General features: G+C 43.1%; 2 protein-coding genes across 5 annotated transcripts in view; both read left to right on the top strand.

Annotated features, from left to right (window-relative positions):
- The window catches only part of LOC146662805 (NACHT, LRR and PYD domains-containing protein 12-like), a 33,114-nt gene that overhangs the window by 8,947 nt on the left and 11,361 nt on the right, over positions 1–12,806 (top strand). For 2 of the 4 annotated variants that reach the window (XM_085417627.1, XM_085417626.1), the window contains exons 3-5: positions 1,955–2,128; positions 4,181–4,360; positions 12,006–12,182. In XM_085417627.1, coding sequence (XP_085273753.1) covers positions 1,955–2,128; positions 4,181–4,360; positions 12,006–12,182 — 531 coding nt within the window. The remainder of the gene's footprint in view (positions 1–1,954; positions 2,129–4,180; positions 4,361–12,005; positions 12,183–12,806) is intronic. The other 2 variants (XM_085417628.1, XM_085417629.1) reach the window with 2 other exon arrangements.
- On the top strand, positions 4,371–7,186 carry LOC146662806 (uncharacterized). Its single transcript, XM_085417713.1, has 2 exons — positions 4,371–5,742; positions 6,628–7,186. The coding sequence occupies exons 1-2, from the start codon at positions 5,429–5,431 to the stop codon at positions 6,872–6,874; spliced, it is 561 nt and encodes a 186-aa protein (XP_085273839.1). The 5' UTR covers positions 4,371–5,428; the 3' UTR covers positions 6,875–7,186.

Genomic DNA, 12,806 nt, shown 5'->3' with positions numbered 1-12,806 from the left:
CGGTGCGGCTCCGTAGCTCAGCAAAGTCGTACTGAAACATTTCGAGCGCCGTGCACATAAAATCGTTTCGAGGTCAGTAAACACAACCAGAGTTCATACATAAGGCACACGGGATTATAAGGGGCTCTGTCGACTTTCAGAAAAATCAAAGGATTGATTTTAAGTGCGCCGTATTTTCCAAAAACACGGTAATAACGACGGCCCGCTAGCATGCGCTACCAAAAATAGTGCTTTGTTGTGTGTCTGACGGACCAACATTATACCGGTGTTACCGTGAACAGTATGAGACGGCCCAGCCCTATTATCAATTCTTAAAAATGGCTCCCATCCTCTACGGGGTGAATTTCAGCTTCTTTCCTGAGAACAGAGGTTTGTATTTCAAGATGCAGGACAAAGCATTGTAGAAACAGCTTTGTCCTGCTGCTGTCACTGAACTCAATAAGAAGAAGAATGGTTTTTGATTTGAGCCGAAATGTTCAAGTATGTTATTGTGAGGCGTTTTCATTGTGTGTTTGAAGGGATGATATCATTTTTCTGTAAAGTAAATTTACCTGTGGGTATAAATAAAGTAACCTTAAAAACAACAACAAATATCCAGAGCAGTCACCATCTGAGCTTCTCCTCTTTGATCTGTGATGCTTTTCCTGACTCCACCATCGCTCTGTGTCTGTTTCCTCTTTAAGCAATTTATCAGCTAGTGAACAACTGTGGGCTGTTATTGTTGTGTGTGTGTGTGTGTGTGTGTGTGTGTGTGTGTGTGTGTGTGTGTGTGTGTGTGTGTGTGTGTGTGTGTGTGTCATTAAGTCTCCTTCAGCTCTGTGAGTTCATCATCTCTGTGGTTAATGAGGAAATAGTCAGATACACAAACATGGTGAGTGAGGATGAGGGTGCTGAGGAAGACTCTGGTTCAGTGTGGTTAAAGTGTGATGTACTGATGAGTGACAGTGCTGTGGTTCAGAGTGAGGGTCAGAGGTGAACCAGCTGTGCTCTCTTACTGCCAACAGTGGGACAAACTGAGTGAGAAGACACTGCTGACATCTGGACTGAACATGTGTCAGATATGTGAGCTAACGCTGAAGTCCCAGCAGCACATGGAGTCACTTTCATTCCTGCTGCTCCTAATGAGGAATGTCTGACTTCATGTCCTCATTAATCACAGAGCTGATTGTTTAGTTTTTACGCCGTTACCTCACAGTGTTTGTGTCCGTACGCTGCGACCTTCCACACCATTCCTTTGTTGACACAGAGCAGCTCCGTGGATCCCAAATCCAAGAGTGAAGAGCAGATTTGAAGTGTGTCACATCCATGCAGTCACAGCTGTTTCCATCATGTTTGCACTGATAGTAATCCTGTTCAATGACACGTTTCATATCAGTGAATATGTTCTTTAGGACGTCCACTGTCATGTTTAAGTGTCCTGCTGGAAATCAAACCATCCATGAAATCCCTTAAAAACCATTAAAAAATGACACTAGAGTCTTCCTCTGCACCTTCATGCTCACTCTCCATGTTTATTATGGCAGTCGTACCTGACAGCAGGTAGCAAACAGAGATCATCTTTCCAGCTGGAACTCTTCACTGAGCTGAGCTCATTCAAAATGTCCTGGAGTCAAAACAGGAAACAGTCCAAATGTGTGTCTTCACTCTGACTCTGGATCAGATCTCAGTGACAGACTGTGGACATTATGGAAGCCTAAATGTGACACCATCTTCCTCCTTCATCTGCAGATTAAAGCCAAACAAAGATTCTCATTCAAAGTCTGCAGGTCTGAGAGAGACTGAATCGTTGTGTCATGTCAAACACAGTAAGAGGAGCTGAAGCACAGATGTGAAGAGCAGATGTTCATCAGATTATGACCTCACTCTGTTTTGTCTTCATATACATTCAGTCTGTGTTTAAAATGCAGATTTTCTGCTTTTATAATAACACATTTTATATTTTCTATCATCACAGACTGACTGACTGTGGACTCTCAGAGTCTCACTGTGAAGTTGTGGCCTCAGCTCTGAAGTCCAACCCCTCCCATCTGACAGAGCTGGACATGAGCGAGAACAACCTGCAGGATTCATGGATGAAGCTTCTGTGTGCTGGACTGGAGAGTCCAAACTGTCGGCTGGAGACTCTGAGGTGAGTTCACTGACTACAGCTGTTGTTGTTTTTCTATATTTCAGGTCTTTGAGGTTTGAAACTTTCTTTAGTTCCTAAATGTTCAGGATGTGTCTGAAGACAAACATGAAGAAGTTTGAGTGCTTTCAGAAATGTTGTCTTTCCAGAGTGAGCAACAGTTTTTCCTTTTGGCTCCAAACAGAAGTGACAGACTTGAGCAGGGTTCATTTAAAGGCTGACAGAAGTGCAGTGGTGACGGGGAGATGTTTGACAGGACAGTGTCTCAGCCTCCACAGGTTCATGTTGGGCTCCATCAGTCAGTGAAGATGAAGTCAGTGCTGATGAGGCTGTAGAGTGTGTGAGGGATGTGAATGAGGATGATGAAGATCTGATGATAGCAAATAAAAACAGGCTGCAGAGACTTTGAGCTTGTGTGGAAACAGAGAGAAAAGAAAGACATGAATGTCAAAGCTAATGAAGGTGAAGTTAGGATGATGTTCATGTATCAGAAGCTGATCTGGCTGCTACAGAGACGACCCACACAGCTGCTGTGGTGAGGTGTGTTAAAGCAGAGGAACACACAGCAGCCTAACACAGGCCCAAACATGACAGCAAAGCAGGATTCAGGCTCTGTGAGAGGATTTCAAACAGAAGCTGGAGAAGAGAAAGGACTCTGTTGGAATGACTCAGGAAGAAGGCAGCTGAGACCAAGTGTGTGCATGGAGCCCAGTCTAACATTCATTTATACACTAATGTACAGAAGTGAACGGGAAAATGAATCCATAGTTTCAAATGTAGAAATAGTTCTGTTCATTTACAGAGTTTAACACAGTTCACGAGGAAATGTTCAAAACAGCAGCTGAGAAGAAATCTGCTTCACAAAGTTGGATCCAATTCTGATAGTTTGTGATGCACTTGAACGCAGCGTGAGCAGTTCACTGCCTAACCCCACAGAGACTGTCAGTCTGGACTTTTCTTTATTTCTATTGGCTGTCAGTGAGATTTCAGAGCAACCAGAGACTGTGAGTCTGTGTATGAAGTTTAATTCATGTGCAGTTGTTGAAGTTGTAGAAGGAGAAATGGCAGTTTTGGGGTATTTCCTGCTTTCATTGTCCTGCTTGTGCTGATGAAAATGTTTATTGACGTGTGGATTCATTCTTCAACGCTCGATTCAACGCACTGAAGCATCGACTTGTTCCATTATCCAACAAGGAAAACAGGAAACAGAGACAGCTGGCCTTCAAAGTAAAAGCTGCTCCTTTTGAAACGTGTTGGTGGTAAAATGTAAGAAGAGCTGAAGCACATAAATGATCTACGTGCCAAAATATTAAACACAGTTGATATATTTGTGAGTGTTGAGATTCAGGTGTAGACGTAATAATGTACATATAGCAGAGTTTCCTGTTCCAGATCAGCTGATCAGAGTCAGGCCAATCTGCTCTGAGCATGCTCAGTCTGAGTTATGGAGCCTCGATACTACGATTCACTATGGCAACGGGTAAATAAAGAGCAGAGGCACCGTGTGAATCCAGAGGAGCAGGAACATGAATGATGACAGTAGATGTTTGTGTGCTGGAAGCAAATGAGTGTGTGATGTTCTTTCAGTGTTGCCCTTTGTAGACGCTCCCTGAGCACTGGTCTCACAGCCAGCTGCACATAGAGACCAGTGTTGTTAGTCCAGGTCAGAAGATGACTTGTTGGAATGAAAATGAGCTTGTAGTTTGTCTGCTTTAATAATGTGACTGGAAAAAGGTGTTGGACTTCAAATATGTCCGTTTCTGTCACACTTCACCTTTAAAAGTGAAGCCATGTGGTTCCTGGAAGGAAAAACACGACTTTTTCAAGTCTTTGTCCTGTTTTTATGAGAAATGTACGACTTTAATGTGAAACATTCAGAGTTTTTTCTCTTGTTGTGTTTCTTTGAAGCTGCTTCCTGTTGGCTTCAGCTGTTTGGAGTTTCCATTTTCTAAACTTCTACATTCTGAACCTTCTTCAGCTCTGAACAGATGATGAAACACTGAATGATTTCAAGCTCTTTGTCTAATAAACTTACATCTTTCATTCTTTATACAGATTGGTGAGCTGTGGTTTGTCAGATATTGGCCTTGATTATCTGGCAGCAGCACTGAAGTCCAACCCCTCGTATCCTACAGAAGTCGACCTGAGTGGAACCTACAGCAACCTGAAGGATCCAGGAGTGAAGCATCTGTGTGATTTCCTGGAGAATCGACGATGTCGATTTGAAACTCTGAGGTCAGTCAGCATGTTTTAGTTGTGCTGAGATGAATATGATGTGAAAGTTGTGCTGACACTAAACTGCAGACATCAGGCTGATATTATACTGATCCACACTGAGGATCTTCATGGTAAAGTCTGTTTTCTTCTTCTCTGGTTTAGTCCATTGACTGCAGCAGAACAATGTTCACATTCAAACAGTGAGACTCAACGTATGGCCCGCGGCCCACACGCGGCCTGCCCACCTTTCCTGATTCAGAGAGAGGGGACCCTGATTAACTGTGTAGCTTCTTCCTCACAGTTCTAAGTATCAGACACAACAATGAATCATCCACAGCTGACTGTCTTTAGCAGGTCAAAGGTCACGGCACACAGCAGGAATTCTTGCACATTTACAAACTGACACTGCTGCACGGCATGCTGGGTAATGCTAGCTGCTCAGGTATGGGCGTGCTAACGGCTGTGAGGCTCCGTGGCTGCAGAAACTGAAGAAGAGAAAAGAGAGGTGGAGGATGAAGAAAAGAGGCGGAGATGAAGCAGAAGTTTAGCTCCAGAGAGGAGCTTTCTGTGTGGGCGGGGCTCAGGCAGCTCCGCCCACACAGTGACAGTGAAGCAGGTGAAGAGAGAAATGAAGACAGCAGACAGGATTTGATCAGCTGATGTACAAACATGTAGAATGATGGTGGCAGCTACAGAAACAGGTCCATACAGACTGAAGCGTGTCTCCTTTGCATCGTCCATATTTGATACTGAGAGTTTCCAGAAGAGCAAACATCAAACACGCCTCCAAACATGTGACGAGTCAGACTGACATCATTTCTACAGAGAACAGTGTGAGCTCTCAGCAGGTCACTTCAATAAGAAGGACAAACAGTGCAGCAGGAATCACTCAACCCACTAACGGTGTGTTCACACTGAACGCGATGGACGCGAACAAAACGCCCCTAATTTGACGCATCACATTCGCACCTCTACGCGTGTCCAAGAAAAATCCTTCGCGCCTCAAAATATCATATTTTGACGCGCGTGAACCGGAAATGTGGGAGGGATGTGGGAGGAAGTTTTGCCAGACGGTATCTTTGCAAGATGGCAGCTGTCGAGCTAGCGCTTGAAGAGAGAGTCTCCCTTCTCTATGTACTGTGGAGAGCAGAGCAGCAGCGTAAAAGACGTCCTCGCCGTACCTGGGTCCATCAGGTCCTCCAGAGGCATGAGCAGTTTGGTGAGTTTCACCACTTGCTCCAGGAGCTGCGCCTGGATGACGGCGGATTCCAGCGCTATCACCGTCGTTCACTCGGCCAGTTTGAGGACCTGCTTTCCCTCGTCGGTCCCAGCATCGCCCGCCTAGACACCAACTACAGACGCTCAATCCCACCTGCAGAGCGCCTGTCCGTCTGCCTGAGGTTAGTAAAACTATTTAATACGGTAGTCCTTTATTGATATCTGTGCTAATATGCTAATCCATCCAGTTATACACTGCTAACATGGATGTGCTATGCTAACAGTGAATGCTGTCGGTGTTTACTGAAAGCAAACTGTGGTACAGAGACGACTCTATAATATTTCTAGTGATACTCAGAAGGTCTCATCAAGTCCCGATTTAATTCGATTTATGCTGTTATCAGTGTTTGCATGATAGCATGGCTGTGGTGTCACATCAATGTATGCGCTCGGTGTTTGCTGATATCAAACTGTAGCATTAGGACCACTGAGTTAACCTTGTAGTGATACTCACTCCTTTTTATTTAGACCTGGTTTGATTCTGGGATAGTTGAATATTTGTATATAATCCCTGCAGCTGTCAGACTCTATAACAGGGGTCACAGCCTTTATTAAAACAGAGTTAGATAAAACTGTGAACAGTTTGGTTCATCTCTAGTTACATGGTTCTATCTTGATAAGCTGTCTTATCACAGATTAATTTTTCAAAAATATTAATGATTTAAGCAAGGAAAGGGCTACATGTCAACACACAACTCTTTATTTCTATTAATGTCTTACTTCATTCCTACCTGATTGACATGTTTAGGAATTGTGAGTGATTGGCTCACTGTAGTTGTGAAAGTTGCTACCAATCAAATTATGATATGTTAAAGTTAAAACAAAACACAACTGTTTTAGATATTATCTAATATACATTTTGTAATTATCCTTATAATTACAAAAGGTTTTATGTAAGATTTAAGTTTTGTGATTTAAATCTGACATCACAAAAGTATTTTGGAATTTGAATGATGTATTTTGTAACTGCAGTACACATAATACTGATTTTGAACAATTTTGTCCAGGTTCCTTGTCACCGGGGACTCCTTCAGGACCATCGCGTTCAGTTACAGAGTCGGTGTGTCCACGGTGAGCCAGATCACCCCCCAGGCAGCGACGTCCATCTGGGACTGTCTAGTGGACGACTTCATGGCTGTGCCTTCACCTGGAGACTGGCGGTCCATCACAGAGGGAGCGCTGGAACTTTCCTCTGTGCTGTGCAGCTCTGGATGGGAAGCACGTCCAGACAAAGGCACCCCATATATCATATAGGAGACACACACATTGATATACACTAAATATTCATTTCATTTCTTTTTTGTGGTGCCCAAATTGATGCACCTGCTTGATTTTGTTTAAACAATTATTGCACACTTTCTGTAAATCCAGTAAACTTCTTTTCACTTCTCAAATATCACTGTGTGTGTCTCCTGTATGATATTTAACTGACATTTTTTATTGTAACAACCAACGATTTATACAGGAAAATAATGTCTATTAACAAGGTTGCCCAAACTTCTGCATCCCACTGTATCAGTATATTTTGTCATTAGTATAATATGAAATAAATTCTACATGTGTCAAGTCGTGTGCCAACATTTGCTGTGTAGTAGAACTGAGACATTAGTCATTATAAACATTTATTTGAAATAATATTAAAAGTCTCAAACAGAAAAACATTAAACATAAATATATAAAATATAAGAATTTACAGAGAGACAGGAATAAAAAGGACCAGCTGCTCTCCAGAGCAGGAACAAGGCTGAGGAGGAAATGCTCCATTGGAGACTGGTGTGGACTCTTCAGGGACTCCAGGATGGCCAGCTCCACCACCGATGGACCGTCCTGGGACCCGTCCCTCATCTGCCTCGGAGCCGTCCTCCCCTGTGGGCCTGTAAAACAGAACAAAACACAAAGAAATGAGAAGGCTGCTACTAGATTTTAATTTCAACATTGAAAAAAAACAAAAAACAAAAACAGGATATGATCAGATTGGTTTTAGATATTTAGTAAAGGTGATCACAAGGAAATCCCACCGAGTAAAAAGCTATCAGTGCTGCTGTACATACCTGTGGGTGCAGCAGTAGGGGCTCAGGGACTGGGGATGCTCTGCTGCAGAATCAGTTGGTTCTATCAATACAGTATTAAATGTTAACAGGTTGAAAACAATAATCGTAGAGTAGACAGTGGTCCCTCATTTATTGCAGCAGGGGTTCTCAGAATCAGTGGCGTGTCCAGCGGGGTGGCCTGGGGGGGCACAGGCCACCCCCCCCAACCAGACTGGCCACCCCAGGTGCCACCCCAAAGGCAAAACAATAAAATTCAATCAAATATCAAATGTCCGATTATGTTTTCACGGTGAAGCTCAGATATCCGAGTGTAAGTGAATGCAGCACCGGCTTCTGCACTATGTGCATCACGTTAGCAAAGGTAGGAGAGCCAAGCACGAAAGACGCACTGCAGGAAACAATTTTTCGGTGAAAGAAAATGAGGACAGAATAAATGTCAGTAATATTAAGTTTGAGTTTAGTAAACTTCGGTGAAATTAGAATACCAAGGAAAAAATAACACTTAAAATAACAAAAGAATTATTGGAATATTTCTGACAGTATGCTACTGAGGGCAGCTAACATAAGAGTTCTGAGTTATAAGATATAATCTAAGTCGTAACGTTGCTGTATGGAGCTGCAGATTTGGTTGCAGGTTAACATAGCTGGACTGGCCATCGGGCATATTTGACTTATTTTTTATTTTTTTTTGTAATTGCATGAACAATGAGAGGTGGTGGATTGGCCAGATGCAGGTCGATGTGTAGAAATAACTCCGTTGTTTGGTGGTGGCTATGGCGGGGCTTCCACAGAGGCAGCAGGTGGATGAGGGAAGGGGAGGCAGGAGGAGAGCCCCGAGGCAGCCGCCGGTCCGAGTGTCAGGTAAACTGAACTTCAGGTAAGAAGTTATGACCTGCAGTCTCTCTGGGTCAGATATAAACCAAGTTTAGGTGGAGTTTATTTTCATGTTGCTGACTTTTTACTGTCAGTTGCAATAACTCATACTGCGTTCTAGCCAGCTTGACGGAGTTTTTATACAGCTGGGTGCTATGATGTTACTGATAGTGAACTTTATTTTATTCATAAGGTTAGTAGAGTTGCCAACGGCTCCTTAAAAAAATGGAATGGTCCCTCATTCAGAGAAAATATTACGCGTTTCGTATTGAGCTGAGAAGAGACGCAGTTTGTCCCGAACTTCAGCTAGGATGGAAAAAGACACAAAGCTGGATTTATTCTGTCTTTATGCTGCACAGCTGCCTCTTCTTCTCTCATTCTCTCCCCCCTCCCTCTCCTGTTGCTACTTCAATCATGAAACTGATCAATGATCAGCTGATCGGCTTTTCTCTCTTGTTTGTTTATCGCTCACTTTGCGCCAGAAACAGGAAACCAGCGGATGTCGCGCTAAACAACAGCAGCACGTTTAAGCTTGATCAGCTGTTGTTAGAATGTATTTAATATTAATTTCCAGTATCAGCTGATGTTTGCTGGAGCCACAGCTGTAAAACTGCTGGTCATGATGTCTGTTTAGATATGTGGTGAGAGGGAAACATGAAGATGAAACCAGGAGATGTCCTTACTGAATCATCAGAGCTGAACAGGTGATGGAGAAACAGGTTTACCTTTTAGGTGACATGGATGAGTTGAAGTTATGAACTGTTTCTGAGAGACAAATAACACCAGGATCCTTTTTTATGTAGCTGACAGCTGGTAACTGTGCAGGGGCGGGTCTAGCAAAGTGTTGCCAGGGGGCCAGGTAGGGCATTAACAGGGAGAGGGGGGCACAAGGAAATACTTTTCTTTCTTATTCTCATTCAAAATGTCTCACTTTTATTAAATAATTATCTAAATCTTACAACCAAAGTTTTTATCTGACGTAAAATGTATAGAAATCATACATATACCAACAAGACTGTACATCACTGTCACAACAGGGTTTGTTTTCATTCAAAGGCTTTATGGCTTTACTACCTGGTGGGCCGGTCTGTAGTCAAAATGCCCGATTTTCTGTCCCAGTCCAGCCCTGCAGGTTATACTGGCAGTGTCACCATGCCAGCTGACTGTATTTCATCATCAGCCAGTGCTGTTCTTTATCAATATTACCAAAGTTTACCATAAGGCAGCATAGAAAGTATTTACTTGCTTTCAGGTTTTATTCAAATGTTAGTCTTTTCATTTGTTTCCCCACTTTTTTCCTGTTTCAAAATCAAACACCAGTTTGTGAGAAGATTATCTTCTTTTTTTAACAGGCAGATAAAGTTTTGCATTGGCTAATTTGTCAATTGTATGTTTAAAATGTTCATATTTTAATATTAAAAAATGTTTTTGCCCAAAACATATGTGCACTATATGTCAGTAAAAATACTATGTAAATATTGCTGTCCTTGAATGCTGAGTAAACACTGACAAAGCACTGATTGTATCTCTTGTACTTTATCAACGCAGTATCTAAAAACTTTGCACCGTAGTGGTTAAAATCTCATTCTAATAAGAGTTAAAAGTGCATTTGGTTATTAGGTTTACAGGATTATTGAATTATGGTTAACGGTTGGTAGAATTTTTTTTTAAACATTATCTGCCAATTACATCTGCCACCCCTCTCCAAATCTGTGCCCCTACCTGGCCCCCCCAACAAAAATTTTCTAGACACGCCACTGCTCAGAATAACTAGCCCCTGGTCACAGTTCTCACAATTGATTCTCAAAGTGCAAACCTTTTTAGATTGCAAAACGTAAAAGTATTATTATGCCGTGTTTTGTCTTCATCTGCCCGCCACTTTCATGCGCCTTTTCCCCTCGCGGTGCAGGTGTCTATTTCCGAATGAGGCTCATAGTTATGGGTGTTTTTGTGCTGGTTTTTCTATTGGACGTGATGGTTATCAAAACCAAACATGACAAATTTGGCAAGCGCAGGAGACACGACACGGAGCAGATTTGTCAATCAGGCTGCAGAATGCAATGCTGTACTGTGCAATAAAAAATCAGCGAAAAAGCAAAGCAGTGACGGATGAACAGCGGGACCACTGTGTGCTGTTTATTAATAAACAATAAAATATATTCCTAAATGACAACATGCATAAAAGCAGAACGGTATTTGTACGTCAGTGGGAAAATAGCGGTGGCTTGCTAGCTTTTGTGCGGCTTCCCCGGGTCAGTGAAAACTTTCAAAAGAGAAATGAATGAACTTACCAGGTTGCCCGATCTCTTCACATATCTTCCTCCAAGCTCGGTCCTTTTTATTCCTGTCTCGGTACTGAAAGCAGCTGGTGTCGTACAGCTCCAGGTTGTTTGCTACGGCGTTGATTAGCCTTCCCACCATTGAAGTATGAAGGGCTTTGGCTGGATCTGCCCCTTTGACCTAGGTAACAGCCACGTCACCAGGCTCCTGATTGGTTGTCGCGGCGCGATTTGACGCTGGAGTTCAGATTTTTCCAACTTGAGCGGTAGATGCGAAACGCGCATATGCACAAAATGCAACACAAAAACTCACACGCGTGGTTTTTTTCGCGAGTCAAACGCCTGAAACGCGCTACACTGACGCGCGTTTCAGGCGTTTTGGCGTTTTGGCGCCGCAAATCTGCTTCCGAATTTTCGCGGGAGCCGCAATCGAGTTTGATCCGTCCTAGTAGGACAGGAAACATACTGATAAGAGTTTCAAAGTGTCTTTGTGAGCGGACATGATTGAAATGAGCCAGTCTGAGTTTGCTTCCTGCAGTCTGTGCTTCATAAACCGAGCTGAAGCAGAGGCAGCGTGTGCCTGCAGGTGAATGTACACTGCTGTTATAAGAGCTGTGGAAACTCAGGTCCAAAGGACGTAACCATACTGCTGATCCAGGACAGTCACAGAGTTACAGCATCATTTGTGACCATAAAGACAGAAAGCTCATCCAAATCCTGGGATTAAAAGTCTGTCCTGGTGGTGTCCAGTCAAACACGTCTCTGTGAAAGCTTCAATCCAACAGGCTCCAAAGTCCTTCTGCTCATTTCCTCGCCGGGTTCTTGATGTTCCTGTACCATCTCTCTGTCATCCTCCTCGCTCCCTCTTTGCACTCACAGTCTTTGTGCATCATTAACACTCACATGTGGAAAACCAAAGGTTTACTGGGCAGAAGATGATCATCAGTGACGCTGTCTTTAAAACACTCTTGTTAGAAATGTACGACTTTAATGTGAAACATTCAGAGTTTTTTCTCTTGTTGTGTTTGTTTGAAGCTGCTTCCTGTTGGCTTCAGCTGTTTGGAGTTTCCATTTTCTAAACTTCTACATTCTGAACCTTCTTCAGCTCTGAACAGATGATGAAACACTGAATGCTTTCAAGCTCTTTGTCTAATAAACTTACATCTTTCATTCTTTATACAGATTGGAGGACTGTGGTTTGTCAAAGATCAGCTGTGATTATCTGGCAGCAGCACTGAAGTCCAACCCCTCCCATCTGAGACAGCTGGACCTGAGCTACAACAACAACCTGCAGGATCCAGGAGTGAAGCATCTGTGTGGTTTCCTGGAGAGTCCAGGATGTAAACTTGAAACTCTGAGGTCAGTCAGCATGTTTTAGTTGTGCTGAGATGAATATGATGTGAAAGTTGTGCTGACACTAAACTGCAGACATCAGGCTGATATTATACTGATCCACACTGAGGATCTTCATGGTAAAGTCTGTTTTCTTCTTCTCTGGTTTAGTCCATTGACTGCAGCAGAACAATGTTCACATTCAAACAGTGAGACTCAACGTATGGCCCGCGGCCCACACGCGGCCTGCCCACCTTTCCTGATTCAGAGAGAGGGGACCCTGATTAACTGTGTAGCTTCTTCCTCACAGTTCTAAGGTTCAAAGGTCACGACACACAGCAATCTGTGAAACAGTTTGTAACAGGAATTATTGCACATTTACAAACTAACACTGCTGCACGGCATGCTGGGTAATGCTAGCTGCTCATGTAGTCGTATGCTTTGATGTGAGCTGGAGGCGGAGACATTCCCTGATGACATCACACTGAGTGTTGGTGAATATGAAGTTTCCTTGTGAATGATTTCCAGCTTTGACTGTAACAGTGTGAAGGCAGTGATCACAGCAAAAACTGCATGAAGTATTTGGACTGACAGAAACATGTGGACAGCTTTTGTTCTGAGGGTTTAGACAGAGTCTGCCTCTGTGTGTGC

The sequence above is a fragment of the Rhamphochromis longiceps genome, linkage group LG9 (assembly GCF_057381845.1).
Source record: "Rhamphochromis longiceps isolate RC_006_pf linkage group LG9, R_longiceps_female_GT1.1, whole genome shotgun sequence".
Lineage (NCBI taxonomy): Eukaryota > Metazoa > Chordata > Actinopteri > Cichliformes > Cichlidae > Rhamphochromis > Rhamphochromis longiceps.
Note: the sequence above shows the minus strand (reverse complement) of the source record. Positions and strands in the feature narration are given on the sequence as shown.

Excerpts from the sequence above, each read along its gene's own strand:
- LOC146662806 (XM_085417713.1), top strand. The coding sequence starts at position 5,429 with ATGGCAGCTGTCGAGCTAGCGCTTGAAGAGAGAGTCTCCCTTCTCTAT. Across the intron at positions 5,743-6,627 it reads CGCCTGTCCGTCTGCCTGAG|GTTCCTTGTCACCGGGGACT; the intron begins GTTAGTAAAACT and ends AATTTTGTCCAG.